Here is a 23,348-nt window from a genome sequence, read left to right on the forward strand (position 1 = left end):
ATGCCAAGGCTGAGGCTGGATAGGATTTTTAACATACCTAGATCACACACCAAGCATGCTTACCAAACGCAGAGATGTATACACCGTCTTAGGCACAATCTCATTTATGGTCTCATATTGGAGTAATGTGACTCTCCTGATGAACTGGAGAGCAGGCAGGAACAGCATGTGCTGCAGCCCCATCAGCCTCCAGGATTCAGCAGGGACTTACCCTTTAACTGGAGGGGGGCACTGATGCCGCTCAGACCTGTGTGGTCTTTACAGGATGCAGATTTTTGGGATGTTCAAGGCTGGTCAAAAAGCAAGAGGAAAACAACCCCTTCAGAATTAAAGGGAAACTTACCCAGAATAGTGATTTGTGAAATGGTGCATCATTTAATCAGCATTACCAGTTTGGAAAGATGCCAGCAGCTGGAAGGTGATAATTCTCAGGCTCTTGACTGCATCCACCTGCCCTTGTAAGGACGTTTCTCTCCCTTTTTCTTTTTGATGTAAACCTGAATGTAGAAGTAAGACTGAAACGCACCAGCAACTGCAACTTGTGTCAGTAGATCCCTGAGCATCAGATAATCTGAGTAGCCTTAACTCACACCGATGTTAGACAAAAGCTTAAAGAAAGGGTTTTGAGCTAATAACTTAATCTTGCAAATGACAAACAGCACTTCTCAGCAGTAGAGGAACCCTGTACAGTACAGCTGATAAGCACAGCTCTGTGACACCAGGAGATCCAGCATGGTGCCACACAGGTCAGCATCAAAAGCTTCAGAGTCACTAGGCAAGTGCCACACTTTCAAGCAAAGGGAGGAAGCCTCAGTAAAATCATTTTGACGTGAAGCACCAAGACTCCGAAATAATTGGCTAATCCAGCCAGACCATAAGGATTAAAGTACAAAGCCCAACTGAATGTATTAATTCCTTCATTTTGGTCTTTTCTGCCATTACTTAGAAAATAACAAGCAAAAAGCTGGATATGATTCAAGTACCAGAGTTAGTGCTGGTATCATTCTTTTGGATCCTGGATATTGCTCGGAGCTGACCAGCCCAACCAGTTTGTTCCCTTTCCACCACAGAAAATCCGATTTCTTCTTCCTGCTTAATGTGCTGTGTCCTGGGGAAGATTAAGTTTGTTGAAGTGGAGATGTCTGTCATACGTGCAGTTAAAATTGTTAAAGAAAGTAAACAAATTCTACTGAAATCACAGTCTTGGTGATTCCAACCTAAGTTCTCAACAAGTGAAAAATAAAGTGTCCAGATCTTCACGAGGCCCTTGCTTAGGAGAAAACCAGCATAAGGAATCACAGCTTCAGCTTGACTTTTAAACTTTGTGATTTATTTTTTTATTTCTTAACGCAAGAGTTTGAAATTCCTTAATGGTTGTCATAATGTTGCAATCAGAACCTGCTTTGTAGGTAAAGATCAGCCTTGTACAGGTGTTTCTCGGCACATTCAGTATGTTTCTGCAGAAATGTTACCCCAAGCTTTACAATATCCTGTTTGGCAGCATGAAGAGATACTTAGAGTGCACAGGGCATGAGGGTAAAAAAAAAAAAAGGGACACACTCTTTTCTTGGGAGCTGTGGAAAAGTGATTAAATTAAGCCCATACCAAGCAAATCCTGTCTTTCTCCTTTTCAGTAGCAAACAGTGAAGGGATGTACACTGAACAGCATGGATTTAAACCAAGGCCAATTAGTGGCAATGTGAGTGTAGGGACAGTTAATGAACTGTTTTTCTACAAATAGTCTACTTAGCCTGCAGAAAACTCTTCGTTGTATGTTTTTACAAATGAAAGCTTCAACCAAACTCTACTTAACAATCTTTCACTAAAAAAAAAAAAAAAATTAAGAAAAATACAGGAAAAAAATAATTAAAAGTAGCTTCTTTCAGAATTTTGTTTGTTTTACAGAGAGAATAAAAGTTTCAGAATTTGTTCTACACAACATTAGGTAAAAAATTCCACCGTATTTTTAGAAAGAAAAATTATTTGCTAGGTGAAGGCACTCAGTTTCCCATTTCCTCAGGCTGAGCAAGGTCAGCGCTAGCAAGCTATACACATGGTGTTTGAGGTTAGCTGTAGCAGACACCAGGTGATGAAGTTCAGCTGCCTGTCATTTATGATTGGTTTTAAAGATAACCCAGAATAATGGATAAATCTCTCTATTTCATGATTTATACTAACAATGTGCTCTGCATAGTCTGTTGGGCACTTTCTAGAAATAATTGGTGCCACGGAAAAGGTCACTACAGGAGTCAGGTGGCCCTGAGCTCTTATCTGTTTTCAGAGTTAGTGTAAATACTTGGGAGTTTTGGTGGAAGAAATGCTGATTTGGAACTAACAAGGGGTGGGAATCTGGCATTGATAAGGTGTCTGTTTGATTCACTGTCACATCTTACAGAAAAGATACCGAAACTCCAATGACCCTGGTTACCTCTCAGCAGCCAAATGGCTGATCATGACACCCTTGATCAAATTATAAATACATAGGAAAGTGTGGCTTTATTCCTGTCAGCAGCAGGAGGGAAGCAGCATCTGTGGGTCTCAGCCCATGTTCAGTTTCAGTTCAGATCTGGGAGGAAAGAGGAAAGTCAACTAAAAGTTTCAGTACTTCAAGGACTCATTATGGTGGTGGCTCAGTCAAAACGCACATGGATTGTGTTACGCCTGAAACACTCCTTCCAATGACCCAGTAGCATTCAGTGAAAGGCAAATACTGCAGGTAAAATCTTGGTTGCATCAAAATGGGGATGGCTGCTCCATCAAAGTGGGAATTTCCCCATTGGATATCAGAGAAACCATGTTTCCTCCTAAAATAATTTTACTTCATCATCTCAGTGAGATGTTTTCCATTGTCCTCTTTCAAAAATGCTAATAAGAAGGAAATTCCTTCCCGCATTCATCACTTTTCATTAAGAGCTGTTGTTCTGGGAGCAGTGCCATCCTTTTATTTGCTGTTTGAGATGCATAGTGATTTTAAATTAAGCAGTTGTTGTCTGTGTGCATTGTGGTGGTTGCATTTGGTGACCAGGGAGCTATATTTATAAGTGTGCAGGGCAGCTGAAGGTTTTGCTGCAACACTTTAATGGATTGTTGCCTTACCAGAGAGGGTCCTTAGCTTTGTTCGGCATAGTTTCAGGTATGACATCGACAGTCATAAAATGTCCATATTCAGTAACACTGAGGAGGAGTTAATCCTACAGGACCTCATGTGGGTGAACTGCTTCTTTGGTGTCCCACACCTTGATGTCTATTACAGTTCTCTTATTTGAACCATGAGTTGCAGACAATTACATGATGACACAGAGTTACTCCATTTGCTTTATCAAGTAACCACAGGAACAACACATCCTTTGACCTTGTACAAGGGTAGCTTAAGTGCTAGGTGAAATTGAGAAAATGAATTTCATGATTGTTTTCTCTCAATTTTTGCATGCAAATGACAAAATCAGCAAGAAGTGGGACTGCAGATCAAAAGCAGTCCCAAAAGATCTCCATACTGGGAGCACTTAATTTGATTCCAACAAATTGTATCTCTTCACCTCTTAAACCACCCCATTCATGTACATGAGCAAATAACTTCACCGACACCCACTACTGGAGAAAAGAGATGTGAAGCTACAATGAAAGCCACTGTATTTCTTTCTTCTCACTGAGGGTTCAGTTCTCTCCAAGCAATTCTGCCTTCATCATTGCAGGAGCCTGTTCAATATAGGAGAAACAAAGCATTTCTGTAACTTCCAGGCTTTTCTACTTACTCCCTCATCAGGATCTGCCTCTATGGATTAAGTCTGTTCTGTGTCCAAAACAAACATGACAAGACATTTTTTGCATGCTGTGCAGTCTATTTACTGGGAATCAACACAGCAATCTCCAGTGTAAGCCAGCTTCACAAGAGAGGAGGTGAAGATCATTAACTGTTTACCTTGTCTCCAATCTCTCCTTTGCTTCCTGCTGTGCATACAACCATGGAAAGAGCAAGAATGAGGGAAGAAGCCATTATCTTTTAGGGGGGTTTCACCTGCTTCCCTCAGGCATTTATCTGCTGCACCTGTGCAATTTCAAACTCCTGTTGTTCATTCCTAAATAACCCATCTGCTTGTTGCTTGGAGTGATGGAAACGATCACAGCTTTGTTGTAAGATATGTGGGTATGCGTAAGATACATGGAAAGCATTTCAACAGCATCTTGCACTCCTGCTGTTCCTGCATCCCACCTAGAACTTTTCAATGCGCAGTTTGCTTTGTTCACATATGATAAGGGTCCAGTAAGGTGAACCACCAAGGTCCTAGGCACTTAGGATGTTTGAAATCATGATTCTGTGTTTCAGGTAATAAGCCTCCGGCACAGGGAAACTATAAGTGGAAAAGGGTGATAGTTTTCTAGAGGCTACATAAGACTACAAAGTACAGTTTCCTTAATTCAAAAGCTGTATTCCAGTATACAGATGCAGGAAAATTGTCTCCTGGTCATGTTTTAAGTGAAATGAAGCTTAGACAAGTGGCCACAGGTTTCAGGGGACTGGGACAGAGAGGGTCTTTCAGGAAAATGCCTAAGGGAGCAAAGCCAATAGTTTACATTGATGTGCTGTTGATGGTGTAGCTGCAGAGAAAAATGGATCTCAGAAACCGGAAAGTACAGACTCTGGTTCTGCTGGGAGCAGAGTAGAAGAGGAGTCATTTCTCATAAACTGAAACAACACATATTTCCTAGCGCTCCAAGCAGGAGGAGAGAGAAGCCTCCAGCTTGCATATAGAGAGGCTGTGTAGCTACCCACAATGAGAAAATTTCCTCCAAGCACAGTCATGCCAGTGCACATGGTGATCTAGTTTGATACACTTGGCAAGATGATGGGCTCCACTTCTTGTACTGGCACCAAGTAGTGAAAGTGGGCATTGATTGACCAAAAGGAGCAGGCATCCTGCCACCAACCCTCAAGGCATGTTTACTCTTGTGTAACAGTGCCTCTGCTTCAGTTCTGCATCCTGCCTCTTCTGGTACTGTGATTTCTATTGTATACTATTTACAACAGCAACAAATGTTTAGAACTTCATTTTGCAAAGTGCTTCCAGTAGTGGGCTGCATCTTTGCAACTGGCAGGGATGGTTGCTGTCAGTGAGTTTCCTGCGCTTCAAACATAACAGGAAAATGAAAGAATTGACCAGACAGGAATGAAGAGGTGGAAGGCAAAGAAAGAAGCAAGAGGAAATAAAGTGATGAAATTGGCCTCCTGTCTTTCTTAGTTTTTTCTTTCCAGTGAATCATTACTGCTGAACTGCAAAATAGGAAACAAATTTACAGAATTGATTTTACTGTTGAGCGATGTGAAGGAGCCACAGTGAAGATGGTCATTTAAACTACCACCCAGGAGAAAGTTTCAGTTTCTATGAGGAATACTATCTCAGGATTGTGCTAACTGCAGGTTGAAATCATTAGAGAACCCGGATGCTCCTTTCCCCCAGAGTTCTGGATGTCCCTAAACTGGCAACAGAAAAATGAGGTGTCAACAGCAGTTTTGTTTGTTTCCTTACCTGCTGCCCTAAAAATCTGTGAGCTTAAAATAAACCAGGAATAATATCTGCCAACTGTGTAGGGCAGAGAAAATAATGTCTTGCTAAAGAAATTCAGGTGATCCTTTAAAGACAGTTCTTTGTGACTGTTTTCCTTGATTTGAAACAGACTAATTTTCCTCCACCTGTGCCATTTTTGAGTGCACTTATTTTGCCTTGGCATGACAGGCAAGAGCTCTCCCTCTTCCACCTACTCCTCTGTGGTCACTTGCTTGGCATGAAGGATGAAGTCAACAAGAAACCTCTTTGCTAAAACTAGGAGTGGTGGCTGATCCAGGTCGTTGTGCTGATCTCCTCAAAAGTCACGAGGTTTTATGCTGAGTTGGGGATTTTTTTGGTTTTCCCACCAGGGGATACCTTCTGGATACCTGTACTGTAAGCCTTAGCCTGCCATCAGTATTTGGCCTTGTATTTTCCCAATGAGGTCAATCAAGTAGCGTTTCGTTTCTGTGCTGCCCATTGGAGTGGTTTCTGCACATCTCTGAGCTGGGTTTGAATCCAAGAAATCAATTGCTTCTGCCAGTACAAAGGGAGCAGAGGGCTTTACCAAGGCTTTACTGCCCCAAGGATTTACATGGATTTAGAGGTGCATGTTTCTCAGCATGCACTTATGACTCTGTGAACTGAATAATCTCTGTACCACTTCCCACACTGTGGGAACAGGCAGATTTCTAAACAATGTCAAAAATTATTTTGTAATGGAAAATTGAAGTCTTTTGTTACTGTAGTGTCACGGAGAAGCATTTTGTTATAACTTGTTTTGTTCAAAGGTTTTATGTTATCTTTTGATGGTGGTGGTTTACGGTTGCTTGACTACAACAGTTTGACAAGTCTGGTACTAAACTATAGGTTATTTTGATCAAATGGAAACACATGATTCAGACAAAAATTCTGCATCCATTCTCTGATGAATAAAAAAATTAAGATGAGAATGAGAGAAGGACAAGCATACAAAAACTTAGCAAACACCCTCAAAACCACATGTGGTTCAGGGGCTTCCTGCACCAGGTGTAATTTCAGCTTAAGTACTAAGTGCTTATAGTAGTATTTCACTCTGATTGTCCCCATGCTCCCTTCGGACCCTCAGCACCCTCCGAGACCCACAGAACCCTGAGACATGGATTTCCACAGTAGACCATTGCTTTGGCTTCAAACCTGCCCCATCTAGTTTCACTTGATGCCCTTTTTTCTCATGCAGGAGAAAACAGAATGAACAGCAGATGACCACTGGCTGTCTCCATGACCCCCAGTCATGATTTTATAGATCTCAGTTTTTTCCTTCCAACACCTCTCTCCCTTCCAAGTAGATGGCATCTTACCAATTATCTATTTGTTTTTTTTAGAAATAGGAAAGTGGCACTGGCACCTTTAGTGCTAAGAAGCAATTGCATCCTTTCTGAAATCAAGCATCTTGAAAAAGGAAATAAATATATGGTTTCCATGTTGCACATCCATATGTGAGTGGATGAGCACGAATCTTATATTTCATTAAACAGATATCAAATAGCTGAGTAACCTTGCTATTTGACCTGTGTCCTTTTCTCATCATTTGGGTCTGTGAGTAAAAAAGTCAGGCACTTTCACTTCCCCATTTTCCTTGTATTTTCAGTGAAGGGAGAGATATAAGGTTTAAATCTTGTTTTACTCATGGATATCCAAAACATTCAGAGAATCCTGAGTATAGGATTCAAGTGTTCCTCTGCTAGTTTGGAAAGGTAACCATTCATGGTGACCATCTATATTCTTACAAAAGCAGCACACTTCTGATAGATACAAATCTTTTCTTTTAAACTTACCGTATTCACAGTAAAACTGGCTGAGTGCCTGTTTTCTCCACCTCTTCTCAACCTAGATTTTATAATCCCTTCACTTCTTGGAAAAAAAAAAAATAACACTTGGGTGTCCACAGCATAGCTTCAAGGAACTGGGTGGGTGGGTGTTTGACATTCCAGCTGGCAATTTTCACTACTCCTCTCAAAAGGTGCAGGAGCTGTACAAAATCCTGTTATCCTGTATATACTCAAGCCTCCTCTGGGCTCCTGCCTTTCACCTATGGCTTGAACTCCATGCATCCTTTCCAGGGGAGGAGATCAGGAGTGTTCTTGGTGGTTGCTTCTTGGAGTTTAATGTTAACTGCAAGTTGAAGCAGTGATGGATTAATTTCTGCATTGTAAGCACTTTATTTTCTTGGTGCCAGGACCCTTAGTAAATTTGCAGTTAAATTAGGTATCTCTAAGTATGTGAACAGAGTAATGAGGAACATTTACTGGCTTTAACGTAGAAAAGTGCCTTAACAAATGATGAGGTGTTAGCATGCACTTTACATCCCAGTGTTTTCAGTAAAGTTGTGAATCAGGACCCTGCTTAAGTGGAGTCTGGTTTCATCTACTGAATGTCTAAAATACTTGACATGCTGATTGTGGTGTGAGTTTTGTCAGCCAGTCCAGTCTTCTACCACATTTTTTCAGAACATGCCCATATAAACCAGAAACACATATGATCACAGCCTTCAGTGACTTGAAGCTGAACTGAGTGTGATTCAGTGACCTGAAGGTGAGATGTCCTGATAGCTAATTACCAATGCTACGATTCATGCAACCTTCAGAGGAAACTTTTGCTGTCATTCTCAGAAGGTAGAGGCATGCAGTGAGATTGACTGAAAGCCAGTGAAGTGGATATGTGAGCAATATTCCAATTTAACTCCACAGAAGCCCACTAGTTAGTAAGTAGTTCAGGTCTTTTAGTGCCTGCTGTGTTACTGCCTATAGGGAAAACACTCTAAGTGCTTTCCCTTACAAAGAAAAGAAGTTTCCATGAAAAGAAGTTTCCATCTATCTTTTATAAGGCTGTCTTGTCACATCTATTATATAGCATTATACAGCCAGCCAGAGGAGGTACTGGGGTGATTTCCATCATGTGTTTTATCAAGATGCTTTTTGTGAAGGGTAGAATGCATATATAGATATAGATATATGTAGACACATATATATAAACATATGTATGTAAATGTATATACACGCATAAAAATGTAGGTCAGTTATCTGTGAAGATGTGCCTTATGCTGACCTATGGACTGTCAGATGTGGGTTGTTAGTGTCTACATATGTGAAATCCAAACATTCTGTCATCTGGCCAGCTTGGCACAAACAGTACGCAGTTATCCTTATTCTGAGAATATCAGGTCATTGACTGGAACGGCTTTTAGAATTACTTTGTTCCAGTCCATGGCTGACCAGCTATTTGAGTAAATAGTAAAGAACAGGTTCTGGTTTTCAGTCTCCAAAGTATGCTGTTAATGTCACAGAAGGAAGAAAACGGCAAGGGAGATGCCGGAACAATGCTGGGAGTGGGGTTTAACCCCTAAGCCACCCAATATCCCTTTCCATTCAAAATTGCAAAGAGGAGACGGGGATTGGAGGGGTAATAGGAGGGGTGATCCAGAGACTATCAGTTTTATATAAGGAAGCATTTTTAAAGGTGCATGCATAAATTTCCTATGCTTGCATGTGCACAAATGCAAACTATCATCTATGTGCACAAAGAAGTGAGATGTCAAGTTTTCATCTGAAGACAGACACTGTTTGTGACATTCTAGTCATCCAGAAAGCCAGTTTTCCCACTCCAGAACAAATTCCGTAGAATATTTTTGTTCAGCAGTAATACTCTTACGTACTTCAGAGAGAAGGGAACGTGTGCTTGTGTATAGATGTAGATATACACAAACGATTAGCAGGTAAGAGTGTGCAGTGTATTAGAGAACTACTTGACACGTGCATCATTTGTCTACATTTCTGGGTTCTCTCTCCAGCTCCCCCATCACCGTTCTGATGTCTAACACTTTGGCAGGAGTGATCCAGACAGTTACCTAGCTCCATGTTTTGTTTTGTTTTGAGTGAGCCTGGCATGAAGAAAAAAAAAAAGAGGCTTCCTTATCTTCCTTGTAAATGTAATGCTTTCACTCCAAATGCTCTCATTTGATGTCCAATATAAGCACAATTAATTTCTGCATAGGCAGCATCTTATTTTATGTCCTTTGAGGGTGAGTCATAAAGGTTCAAAATTCCTAGAAAGCAGAGAGTTCCCAGAGCATGAGTAGGGCACCTAGAAGTGGGACACAAAAATTACACTAGGGACTTGAGAAATTCCTTAATGTCTTCAAGCCCAGTCTTACAGGTACTGAAATATTTAAATAACAAAAACAGGCTTTCACAGAGAGGGAATAAAAACTTATGTTCCAGTAAAAATCGAGGCTGGTATGTTTATTTGACTGCTTTCATTTACTACTCAGTATTTCTGTCTTGGCTGAAAAATATCAAAGGAGGTAAAACTATCAGGAAAAGAACCCTGGTCCAGGCTGGGGGTGGGTGAGGAGAAACACTCCCCACAAGGTGCAGAAGACTACAAAAAGCAAGCTGTTGATCTCTCTGTAAGGGAAGGGTGTTGCAGGGAAGAAAAGCAGGTCATTCTGCTGTCGAAACACCTGAGAGAGTCCCCTGACTGCTGAAGGGAGCAGCCTGGGCACGGACGAGTGGCTTGCTCATGAATGTGACCATGAAAGCCCTCAGCCGTGGAAATGACCATGCTGTCCTTGGCGACACTCAGTCAGTCCAGCTAATGGGAGCTGGTAAGGGCCAGCTGCTGGTATGCTGGTAGCTTGAATTTTAAACAAAGTCACCTGGGGGTTATCAGTTCCATGTGCACTCCAGGTAGATCCTGTGCAATCTGGCTGAAACACCTTCTCCTCATGGAGCGTGGGGAAAATCTTGCCACCAGCCTTGCTGGGGAAAAACATTCTCCTTTCCTCCGTGATTCCACCCACTGCTTTCGTGTCGCCTTACTGTCACAGAACTGCACCATGCAATCCTTGGTTTTAGCCCAGAATCTCAAATGCAAAAGCACATCTTTGTCCCTTTAACTTCGCTCTCAGATGTTATGACTGTTTTCTCCCCTCCTCTGGGACTGTGCACTCTGTTGCTGCTCTGGCTGCCGGGAGTGAGAGAGGAGAATTTCTCCTGCTGGCAAGCAACGGGCTAGCCAGGCTGGCGTGTTCCCAGAACACTGCTGCTTGCATACCAGCAGGCAGAGGAGCAGGTGAAATGGGACTGGTGACATCTGTACAGATGCATTTGACTGCTTACCTGCTCTTACAAATCCATTACCCTTAAAGCCTCCTTTTCCTTTTCTCTGACAAGATTTTTCTCTTTCTCTCTCAAATTATTTTTCCAAGGAGAAAAGGAAAAGACAGACAGAAATAGAAGGCAAGAGACAACAGCTTGAGGACCAGATACTTCAGCTGCAGCATTTCAAGGTAAGGGAATGATGCCAGAAATGATGGATTGACTAAATCTGTTCATTATTAGACATGCAGATCACACATCTGAAAGCTAGGAAGACCCCACTCCGACATGAAGCAGCTTTCATTGCCGGAGCCTATCTCTTGCAGTGATTGTGTCTGCCTGCTTTTCATTCTGTGTGTTTCATGCATAGGAACATGTTGCAGAAAAGGCTTAGGAGCATGGAGTCGGAAGGGTGTGAGTGCAGGCAGCACGGCACTGCTGTTATTATTAAACACTGTTATTTATTATACATAATGGTAAGACATGAATCACTCTGGATTGGGTGTGCACTGCATAGCTTCAGTGAGCTCTTTCTGTCTGCAGAGCTGCATTGGATTTTTCTGGTGCCTGTCATTAGGTTTGTGTGCGTGTGTGTGTTGCAGAGAGGGTGCTAGTTACCATGTGTGCGTGTGTGTGAAGCTTTAATTGTAGGATGAAGTTATTAGGTGTAAATGACATGATAAAATGGGCATGCATTCAGATGCAGGGAGGGTGTTGATGCATATGTGCATGTCTACATGGAGAGGAGCCTTGATATTTGACAGGGTGCTGAGCAGCCCCAGTCCCTGTTGGACTCCATGACAGCTGCAGAATACCATCGTTTGAAAGCCATCCTGGTTATTTCTATCATTCATCCTTCCTATCAGTAGCAGAGTTTGTCATTACATTTGTGTAGAGCAAAGAGAACAAAAATGTACATGTGATCTTTTTGTAACCAGTGTGCCTTTTTGGGTCAAATCTCATTAGTTTACTTCAGCAGGGGAGCCTGAGGAATTTTAGTGATTAACATATCTGAGAAAGATGATCAGGACTGGACAGTTTATTCTTGCAGCAAGTGAGCTGAGCTGTGCTTTTAAAATCAGACATTTAGGTTGGTTGTACAATAGTATGTATGCATATGTGAACAGTACACCTGTGAGGGGTGGTGGTGCACAGAATGTCTTCTCTGCCCACTCCTGTACTTGAAGACCAGACTTCAACTTATGCTACAGACAGAATGCTCCTGCCTCTCCAAGCCCCTGGCATCATGTTCTGTAAACTGTTTCTCATTTTCTGGTAAACATGATGCAGTTAACCCCAAGCAATCGATTACAGCCTACACAAATGCTCCATTTGGCTTCACCATAAATCTGTTGATGTCACACATTGTCTTCAGTGTTACCAGTGATGTGATTGCTTTTCTGTGGGCAGCGGGAGTTGCCATTTCCTTCAGGCTGCCATTGACTACAGGCAAGGGAGAATTTCTTCTGAGGACCGTAGGTTGATGCAGCAGGGCAGTAAGATGCCTTTCCAGTGCCTTCATGATGCTTGCTTTTCTTCTCTTTGCTGCAAAGCTGAGGACTTCCTATATCATGTTAACTGTTTCCAAGCTAGCTGAATTATGCTTTTCCATGAAATTCTTTAATCAGAGACTTTTGGAAAGCCAGTTATGGAAATTCTTTACTTCATTTGATTTATTTTTATATAAAAATGTTTAATATATTTAGCTGTTGCTAAACAAAATTCTGTCATCATCCACAAGCAAAAGGAAAACCTCTCAAGGTGGTACAGTGGAGTTAGCCCCTCAGCTAGAATAAACTGATACTGACTTCAGCCCTGCTATGCTGATTGACACTAGCAGAGGTTCAGTCTTGCTGCATGGATTTTTTTCAGTGATATACACGAAAATTAACTATTTCCCTACATTATTTAGCTCACATCATGGAGCAAGAGCAAGAACCATACAAGAAGCTGAGGGGACATCAGGGCACAGAAATTTAAAATGACATTCTCCACTAAAAGCACAGCAAGACTTAAGCTTTGTAATGCTGGGTACGAGAATGAGCATCAAGTATGATAGGAGCTTCTCTGCCTCTCCATTCAGTGCCATCACTTCTAATTAGAGGAGAAGTGTGTTGGTTTTACTGGGAGGTCACAATAACTGCTGCTCTAGGAGCTGCCTGTACCACCACACTGCACCACCATCAACAACTGTCTGCTGGAAGACCTGGTTGAGGTGATAGCACAGGTCTGTCTGAGATAGATTTCATCCTGACTGCTGCTAAGAACTTCCTAAACAGATGGAGGCCCTGGCCACCCCCAAAAAAAAAAAACAAAAAAATATATATATATAATTGAGGCACTGGCTGACTGTGTTTCCCTTTCTCTGTGGTGGCATACCAAGCAAACTGCATTTTCCTTTCATGCTTTGTTTAGTGTTCTGGTTGCTTAGTGGGGTGCTGACCAAAATGGTATTTGGCCCACCAGGCTATGTATCCCCCCTTATCTCCCCAAGGCTCTCCCTCACCTTACCCTGGATGCTCTGAGCCTCTGCAAGCCAGGGCCTCCAAGTCTGCTATGAAAAGAGTCCTGCAGTCTGATATGGCTCCTCAGTCTGGCTCTCACAGTCTAAACCAGGTGCATTTGTTTGCCTTCAGAAGTGCTAGGTGCAACATGGTTAATTTCCTGAATTACATGGATTTCACTAATTCTAAACTGATTCTGTGCAAGACAGAAATCCACGTCAAAAAGATGAGGCTTACCCAAGAAGCCCATTACCTAAAATGCTGTGAGGTTATTGATGTCAATGTAGAGTGCAAGGCCTTCATAATAACTGGGTTAATACTGTGTCTGCTGTATCTGGGTTGATCCCACAAGTGGAGCAGCTTGAGTTCAACCAAAGACATTCATGACAGGGTGCAATAGGTTTGCTTCATTTTTGTGCAATGCCAGCGTAACTTTTATCTTTTAAAATCACTGTGTAAAATAGCGTGTTTGGTTACCTAATAAAGATTCAGGAAGCTGCAGGGGTTTTGTTAATTTCAGACAATGGCATTCACATAGGAAAAATATCACACAGAAATAGTTTATTGCAAATGTTTGTGCTGGATTACCTACATTTTTCAAGTTGCTGCTGACCATTAGACCCATGGCAAAATAACTCTACTCGTAGTTATTCATTATTCCCTTGTTAAGTACCTGGAAATAAGGGAACAGTGGCCACTGCCCCATTGCATTAGACAAAACAACTCAGCGGTCACTGGAGTTAGTAAATGTCAGTATCGAATGTGAATGAGGCTTTGGCAGCACATTTGCAAAAGCTCCTGACAATCCTCTGATGGTTTTAAGGCTGCAGACATCAAGACAAAAACATTGGTCAGATATTCATGGTCTGTGTGAGTTTGTGAGTTAAACAAGTAAACCCCACCCCCAGGTGTGGAAGTCTGGAGTAGGAGAGGATCTAGAGCAGTCTAGACTCTAAAAGGTGAATTCTCTCATTGCCGACAGTGAAAGTGTCTTCTGTGAATCACTGAAAATTCGGGATGCTGGGGGGCACAGAGCAGCCAGGGTGGTACTTCTGGACTGTTGAGGCACTCTGTTGGAGACAGGAGGTATATTTATCTACATTACAATCAGATGCTTCATTGGAAAGTCCCTGGGTGTTGGAAAATGTTTGAAACAACATTATTTGAGTATAACATTTTGAACATGCTGTTTTGTTCCAATAAGGGGCAATTTACAACACCTCCCCTTGCCTCCCTCCTACTTGGCCATATACCTATAAAACAGAACTTGCCACATCTATGGGAACTGGAGGTCTTACCAGCTTCTATATTTTGAAATCAGAGAAGCGGGCAATATTCACCTTACACAGGACAATGATTTTAGTTCCTCAGTTGCACTGGAAGTGTAATCTACAAGCAACAGTTGCTTTTAAGAGCTTGTTCAGCTAGGCAGCAGTTGAGTGGGCCTGTTTTAATGGAGTTGTTTGCTATTTCAAATAAATTCTGGGGTAGAAGTATTTCTTCTGAGATTTGGCTGCCTCTGTATTTAATTGAAGAGAATTTCTGTAATTGTTTACTGTAGCTCTGTTTACTGGCGGCTGGTAATAAAATAAACAGCACAAAACCTCCTAACTAAATGAAAAATTGCTTCTCTGCTGTTACTTTATCTATTATAATAAATCTATTTACCACAATTATTTTATTGCTGTGTGGTATAAATATTAGGGACCTATTTCTGTTAACATCTGCTTCTAGAAGACTGTAATTCATGAACACTTAATCTGAACACAGAAAGGAAAGCTTTTTTATGTTATAGAGATTTTGTTAGAGTATGGCTTTAGCAGAAGCTATTTTATTATACTTATATATAATATTAAGTATATAATAAATATATTAAGCATATAATAAATAGTATGGATATAATAAATATATTAAATATATACTCAAAATTATATGTCATTTTAGTTATATTATTCCACAGTTACATTGCTGTCATTAATTTTAGTTTTAAAATCTAGTCTTAAAATCAGAGAACATAAATAGATATATCTATCCATCTATCTACAGTGTTGAAAAACAGACATAACTTTTGCTAATGAAAGAATCTTGTTACTTTGTGTTTTATCCTTCTATGACTTTCAAGTAAATCAACTCTTAAACCAAATGGCAACTCAGTCAAGCACAAAAAAAATGTGATCTGATGGACAGTCTCCATTCTCTACAGGGTCAGCGCAAAAGCCCTCAAAACCTGTTCTTCTTACTCATAGAATCATAGAATATCACGTTGGAAGGGACCTCAAGGATCATCTGGTCCAACCTTTCAAGGCAAAGCATGACCTATACAAGATGTCCCAACACCCTGTCCAGGCAAATCTTAGAAGTGTTTCGGTGCTGGGGAACCCACCACTCCCCTGGGGAGATTTTTCCAATGGCTGAATCTTCTCATTGGCAAAAGTTTTCCTCTTGCGTCCGATGGGAAACTCCCTGGGAGTAACTCGTACCCATTACATCGTTGCATGTACATCTTTTCCATGTGACTTCTTGTACAAAGGGAGCCTCCACTTTCTCTGTAGCCACCCGGTAAACAGTGGAACATGGTCACAAGGTCTCACCTGAGACTTCTGAAGGCTTGACAAACCCAGTTCCCTCAGCCTTTCCTCTTATGACAGGATTCCCAGTCCTTTGATCATCCTTGTGGCCCTTCTCTGGACCCTCTCCAGCCTGTGCACATCTTTTTGTATAGCAGGAACCAAACTGGACACAGTAATCCAGGTGTGCCCTGACAAGCACTGAGCTAAGTGCAATAATGTCTTCTTTATCTGTGCAGGTGATGCCCTTGTTGACGGAACCCAGCATCCTGTTGGTTTTCTTTGCCACAGCTGCACACTGTTCACTCATATTGAGCTTCTGGTCCACCAAGACGCCCAGGTCCTTGCACTTGTCCTTGTTGATCTTCCTAAGCTTTTTTCTTTAGCCCACTCTTCCAGCCCATTCAGGTCTTCCTGCAAGGTGGCTTTCCCTTCTGAAGCATCCATTTCCCCAGTTTGGTATCATCAGCAAACTTGGTCAGGGCACACTTGGTCCCATCTTCCAAATAATTTATTAAAATATTGAGTGGCATTGGGCCCAAAATCTATCCCTGGGGAACCCCGGTAGTGACAGGTCACCAGTTGGAAAAAGGAGTTAAATTTACCACCATGCCCTCAGTGCAACCTATCAGCCAGCTCCCCATCCACCACACAGACTGCTTGTCTGGAGCATAATGTGTCAGTTCCTCCAGGAGGAGGCTGTGGGAAATCACATCAACGGTCTTGGAGAAATCCGGGTAGACAATGTCCACCCCTTACCCCACATCAGCCGAGCAGAGTACTTTATCATAGAAGGCTATCAGATTTGTCAAGCATGATTTGCCACTGGTGAATCTGTGCTGGCTTTTCCCAATAACTTCATTTGACTTGTGATAACTTCCATGAGGATCCATTCCATAACCTTCCAGAGAACTGAAGTGAGACTAATGGTTCTGTAATTTCCTCGATCCTTGTTTAAGCCCTTCTTGTAGGTGGGGTGACATCCTTCTTCCAGTCTTCTGGGACATCTTCCATTTCCTCCTATAGAGGGCCCACATTTTCCTCAGTCTTTCTTTATCACCAACATCTACAGAAGTTTTTCTTGTTGCCCTTGACATGCCCTGATTTAACTCTGCCAGGGCTTTAGCTTTCCTAACCTCATCCCTGGCTGCTCAGACAATTTCTCTGTATTCCTCCCAGGCTACCAGTTCCTTCTTCAACGCTCCATAGGCTTCCTTTTTGTATCTTGAGTTTGTCCAAGAGTTCCTTGTTTGCGCATGCAGGCCTCCTGGCATTTTGCCTGACTTCCTCTTTATTAGGACACATTGTTTCTGAGTTTGGAGGAGGTCATGCTTGAATAGTAACCAACGTTACTGGGCCCCTCTTCCCTCCAGGGCTTTGTCCCATGGCACTCTTATCAAGAAGACCCCTGAAGAAGCCAAAGTCCACTCTCCTGAAGTCCAGGGCAGCGAGCTTGCTGTGCACCCTCCTCACTGCCCTGAGGATCTTGAACTTCATGGTCACTGGAGCCAGGGCTGCCCTTGAGGTTCACATTACCCAGCAGCCCTTCCTTGTTGGTGAGAATGAGGTCCAGTGTAGCCCTTGTCTTTGTTGGCTCCTCTGTCACTTGCAGAGAGGGGTTACGAACCTCCTGGATTGCCTGTGCCCTGCTGTGCTGCCCCTCGAACAAATGCCGGGCTGGTTGAATTCCCACATGAGGACTAGAGCTTCTGAAAATGAGGTTGACCCTGTCTCTCTGTAGAGGGCCTCATCCGCAATTCTGGGGCATTGAGCTAATTTTAAGAGAAATTTCAATTTCCAGAAAATAGAGGACCCTTTTTTGTCCAGGTCTGTACATCAGCTTCTTCGGGCAAATGCCTACCTTAATCTGGGAAGCTCCCCTCCTGCCAGGATTTAAGCTGAAAATGGAGAGGCTCTCTGCCTCTCTCCTAACCTGTTTTGCAATCTAGAAGAGAAATCCAGATTCAGTAGGCCAGAAAGGGAATGAGAGAGGAATAGGACTGCACAGCCTCAGGATTTAGGGCACCTGTTCTTTCTGAATTGCTTACAGAGTATGAAACAGTATATTCGTCCTGAATATACTGTAATTATTCCAGTGTAATTACTCTGAGAATTACTGTACTCATGAAAAAGGTATTATTGTGTGAGCTGTAGCTCAAACTGGGGCAGAGTTGCCCTGGTATGACCGTGTAAATAAGCATCCCCATACAACCTCGACTTCCTTGAAATCAAAATTGGCACTCATGTTTGAATCGGTAGCAAGGTACTTCAAGTAGGTAACTGCCACTCCAGCAGTTTTCATTTAGCCATATTGTATCAATGTACCCTGAGGATGTTTACAGTTGGCTTCAACCCCAGCCTCTCTTAATGACCTGATATGTTCTCAAAAATTAATTCACATTACCTGAGTCTAGCTTTTTAAAATAATGGATATAAGCAGTTTAAAGACCAGAAAAGAAAGGAATCTCTGAAAAACAGGTTTTCTTTTTGCCTCTTTTAACTGATATGTGTATGTGGGAGAGGGTGATAAACTGAAGCTGAGGACAGACAATGTAGACAGGAAATTATTCTTTCAGAAGATAGTAGTAAAAGCAACTGTGGCTGATAGTAATGGTGATAACTTGCGAAGCCTATTTGTTTTGCATGGAGAGGTTTGCCAGTTTTCGAAATGTCAGATATTTAACTATTCTATAACCAGTTATTTCCCTCCCTCACCCCCTCAAAAGCATGATTTGCTTTCCTTGAAAGCATGGAGTGAGTACTCATAGGAAAAAGCAAAACATACCTGATTTTCTGGCTCCAGGAGGTGAAAGTGTGATCAAACTCTTTTCATGCGTGTATCTACAAAAGATGGTCCTACTCAGTTTTTCAGTCCAACCTCATGAAGGCCAGAAACTTCAGCTAGCTTGAAGGTATTTCTTACTCCAGATCCAAAATTCCCTGGGAAACAGAGATGTTCTCACAGACTCATGAAGTAATTTATGTGTGAGGGAACCCTGGAGACCTCCTTGTGCCCCCACCAACAGGAGCACATTTCTCCCATGCTCACCCTCATCCCATTATATTTAGACTCTTGCCAAGGATGGAGATTCCATACAACCCCTGGGAAACTTACTTTCAGGCCAGGCCACCATCCTGAGGACCACGTGTGAGCTCATTGCAACATCCACTTTTGCAAGCTGTGTCGCCACACTGCCGGTGTGTGCCAACTCGGATAGCCCAGACCCCTCATCCCTCCCCTTGCCCCTGTTGTATACAACTGCTGGTGGCAGTTGTATGTTGTTTATTCTCATTATGATGCTTAATCTTGCCACAAGCAAAATGCCAAATAATTGAATAAAACCATCATTATCATCCTGCCATCAAGATGTCTGAAGTCTTAAATAGACTTCCTAAAGAGAGATACTGGAAAATAAACCCCAACTCTCCAGCTTAGGTATCACTGTGACTCTTTTTGCCTGTCACTTCAAGCAGAACTTTCTGGTAGTCATATGTGTAGAAAATATATGTAGAAAACAGCTGTGTTTGGGTTATATTTCATGTTATTGTTGGTGTTTTTTTCTCAGTGTCATCTCAAGTCTTAAATGAATATTAGGAACTCTTACCCTGTATCTGGCCATGTTGATGATCCCCTTCCATGGAACTAGTCTGTGTAGACCAGGGCTCTGTAGCTGATGAATGATCTCAGCAAGAAAGACACAAACTTTGTGTCTTCTCCTGTAGTGTCTCAACAATGTCTTTTGCTGTAGTAGGCTTCTTTGCAGGTAAAAGAGCTTGGTTTTTATTTCTTCTTCTTCATCTTTGTGTGGAAACAACTGTCTACTTGGTTTACAAAGTTAAATAAAATACGGGACCTGAACAATTTAAAAGCAATGCACACAAAATACTTACATGGGTGATCTTGCTAATGGATGGGAAGTTTAACCTGAGGACATAAACCAATTGGTGCTTTTTTCACCCAAAGCGTTCCTAATTGGGTCTCTATCTGTACAGCTGCATTTTCTATTTCTGAGAGTTTTTAAACAAACAAAACACGAGAACTTCATGAAGAAGGTATAGCTATCATCATACCCATCCCTCATTTAGGTTGCCATGGGCATGATTTCCCCATGCATCTGCAACACCAGCTTCACCCTTGCGTTCCCTTTCCTTTTTTACAGGGGCACCCAGCTGAGATCTAGTCCTTCCTAAAGGGAAGCCATACCAGCCATCTCAGCCATCTCAGCCATCTCAGACTCACCTTACCCATTTCTGCAGTCACATTGGTCTATTTAATGTGTTCCTGTTGGCTCTGTTGCTGTGCTGAACATGTGCTTTGAGAAAGAGCAGTGAATGTGTAAATATTTAGGGGATCTGCAGGGCTGTCAAATGTACCAGCTACAGAAAGCAAACAAGTGGGAAAGATTATCTCTGCAAAGTCATTTGGCCACTATGATTCCAGGTGGTGCTTATCATAGTGGCCAGAATTTATTGTTTACTTACTTCATCTACTATTCATTTACCCATCTCCCCACATGCACCTCCCCTTGCATCCCCAGCCTGGTGGCTCACTGATGCTCTAGCAAACCTCTGTCACCCCAGGAACTACAAGGAAAAATGAGACAGGCTTCTTGGGGACTGGCAGAACACTAGGTCCTTGAATAAGCAGATTGCCTTGGAGGCAGCAGGAACTTTTGAGCAGCTCTGAAACAAGATCTGAGGATGAATTTGAGGGTCCACTGCAGTAAGGTTTATGAAAACAGGAAAACACAGTATCCTGTACCTGTGTGGCTGAGAAGAAACTTTGGAAGAGGTTAAGCTGTCAGTCTCCAATGGCTGATCACAAAAGGCTGTCAATTACAGTAAGCGGGTCTTAACAGGCTTGAAAAGTGTTAGTTAATGTCTTTAATCTTTTATGTGATGAATACGTACCAACTGACTGATGGAAAACATTTGTGACCTTAGTCACAAATGTATGCTTCTAAAGGTATGCTTCCCTATGTATGCTTCTCTAAAAAAAATTAAGACATCACTTCCTTAAGATGTTTCTAAGAAATCTTTTGTTCATTTCTGGAATAATAGCAACAAATCTGACACTTTATAGATAATATTTAATCGGCTTTATAAACATGCTATTTGTTCTTGGGCTTGGTTAGCTCCACCAGCTAAAGTACTTCTTTTTGATGCGTTATGTTAGCTACGACATTGTGACTACAATCAAGCTGCAAGTTTTTCAGCATGACTTAATTCCCTGAACTAGGCAATGCTTGAATCATATCAGTGTATCATGCAGTCACACTCCTTAAGCGAGAACAACTTTCTTAGATGACAGGAAAGGCAAAAGAAAGTTTTTCTGCTATGCAAAACTAGATCATAACAGTGAGCTGGAAATGGCTCCTTATTCTGTTCCAGACCCAGTCATGCCATACAAGGCCACATCCTTCTTGTGGCAGGGCAGAGTAAAATCTCTTGTGTTTTTTGAGAACCGTCTCCTCTGTTTTGCAGGCAGACTCTCTTGCACTGAAACCACACATAGGAACACTCTCCATCAGTCTACGCAGAGAGTCAGACTACTGGAAATTTTAATACTGCAGCATCACTGAGGAATACATTTTGAGGAGATACTTATTTTAAGATGGATCTAGCTGTCATACCGCTTATGTCTACAGCCCATTCTCTGCATTTACATCTTTATTCATGAATGGTTAAGGCCATCTAACATTAACATGTTTGCTCAAACTACTTTTTTTTTTTTTTTCATTTTTTGGAAGGCTAGGGAAGGCCTCCTGGCAAAGGAACAAGTGTTTCTATAATCTCGGTGCATGTCCCAGTAACCTCTTTGCAAATGCTGGCAACTCTGCTGCACACCAGCAGGCCAGACCAAGACCTGCTGGGTAACCTACACTAGCTGGGTTAGGGCCAGATGGATAGCAAGGGCAAGCAGGAGATGCAGCGTTCAGGGTGGCCATGAGGGTGGGTTAGAAAGAAAAAGGAGAAATCCCAGCAGAGTTTTTGTATGGTGATTCTTGCACTTCTGTTCCTTGCAAACTCTGTTTTATTGATGCAGGCAGATGCTTGGGAATGCACAGGCAGAGCAGACCCTAATGCTCCAGAAAGCATTCCCTCTCATAGCTGACCTGCTGGCTGACAAAGCTGCAGTCCCTGGGCAGGGGGCTCCAGGTAGATGCAGAGCAGCACAGCAGGGCTCATTGTTGCCTCCAGAGTTCCAGATCAGCCTGGAAAACAGCATTTTGTACTAAGGGAGCTTTCTGAAATGCAAATAGCAAATCTGAAATGTATGAAATGCCACCAGTTATGCTAACATCATCCTAGTGAGACAGTTCAGGGATAACATCTGACTCTCACACTGCCAGGTGAAGGAAGAGGTTTATTGCACTCTTTTAATAGGGCATGGGCTGATTGTATGTTGATTTGACAATATGAGGAACCAGCCTCCTCAATTCAGCTTTTCCCCAGGACAGAAATACTTTATGCATGTAAGGAGGAATTAATTTCATAATAAGAAATAATTTCATAATAAGAAATAATTTCAGTTCTAAATTTTTAATATCTAGTGATCTTCAAGCATGAGAACCCAAAGACTTTTCACAAAACTTCAGTTTGGCAGATTTCACTAGAAGTGTCTTCAATGTAGCACTTCTGATTCCAGTAGAATTACACCAGGGATCATTATTTATCACTTTTCATGGCACACAAGAGCATCATAACCCTGAACAGGGCACATCCAGTAGTGTTTCTCAAGAGCAGGCACATTCCACTGGAGAGGCTGGCTCTCTTGGGAGAGCTTTTGACCTTCATTTCTCCTCAGGATTATCAGCTTCCTTGAAAATTACTCAGGAGCCAGAGGAATGTTCCACTTTACCAAGCACTGCTCTCAAGGAGGGATAGTAATGGTTGCTTCTCTAACCACATGTAAACACAAAAAAAAAACAAAACTCAACCAAACCCTGCTTGAAGAAACTACCTGAAAAGATAGCAGCGCAGCAACAACTGACTTTTATACTGCCATGGAGTCAAATGGCAAGTCTGGCAAATGAGTCTTAACCTGTGCCACACTGCATGTGGGACTGGAAATGTGTTGTTCTTTATGAGCAATGTTTACGGAAGTAGGTCTGAAGTCAGCAAGAATGATGGTTAGAATTAATCACCTTTCACAAGCAGGGAGCCCAGAGGTGGCATGTAATGGGCATAATGGCATTTAAAAATGCTGCTAAAAATATTCACTTGTTATAATAGAATGTGTCCCCCAGTACTTAAACTTTTGATGCAATATTAAAATAAAACACAGCATTGGAAGTAAAAATTTTCTTTGCAATGCAGTATTAATTCTGCTGTGTGCTTTTGAGGGGCTATGTACTGTTTCCTTCCCAGCACTAAATGTAAACAACTTAAAGCCCTTGGGCTTTACTGTCCTGAGGCTTGAAACTGGAATAAATAGAATAAAAGGGAGCTGTGTAACAGATTTATGGCCATCACAGTCTCTACTGCATTCAAACATTTGGCATGATTTCTTCCTGTCCTATCCAACATCTGTTTACTTATTTCTGTCCTTGCCATGATCTGTTCACAGAACCATAACCTGTTTTTTTCCCCTTT

At 42.0% G+C, this 23,348-nt stretch overlaps 1 protein-coding gene across 1 annotated transcript in view; it reads left to right on the forward strand.

The window, feature by feature from the left end:
* Window positions 1-23,348, forward strand: part of LOC133270147 (PALM2-AKAP2 fusion protein-like) — a 266,818-nt gene that overhangs the window by 32,883 nt on the left and 210,587 nt on the right. The window contains 1 exon segment of the mRNA XM_061455090.1: window positions 10,792-10,872. Coding sequence (XP_061311074.1) covers window positions 10,792-10,872 — 81 coding nt within the window.

This window comes from Pezoporus flaviventris, unplaced genomic scaffold, assembly GCF_033815535.1.
Source record: "Pezoporus flaviventris isolate CSIRO_AGI_PZ_B2104156 unplaced genomic scaffold, CSIRO_AGI_Pfla_v1 ptg000018l, whole genome shotgun sequence".
Lineage (NCBI taxonomy): Eukaryota > Metazoa > Chordata > Aves > Psittaciformes > Psittacidae > Pezoporus > Pezoporus flaviventris.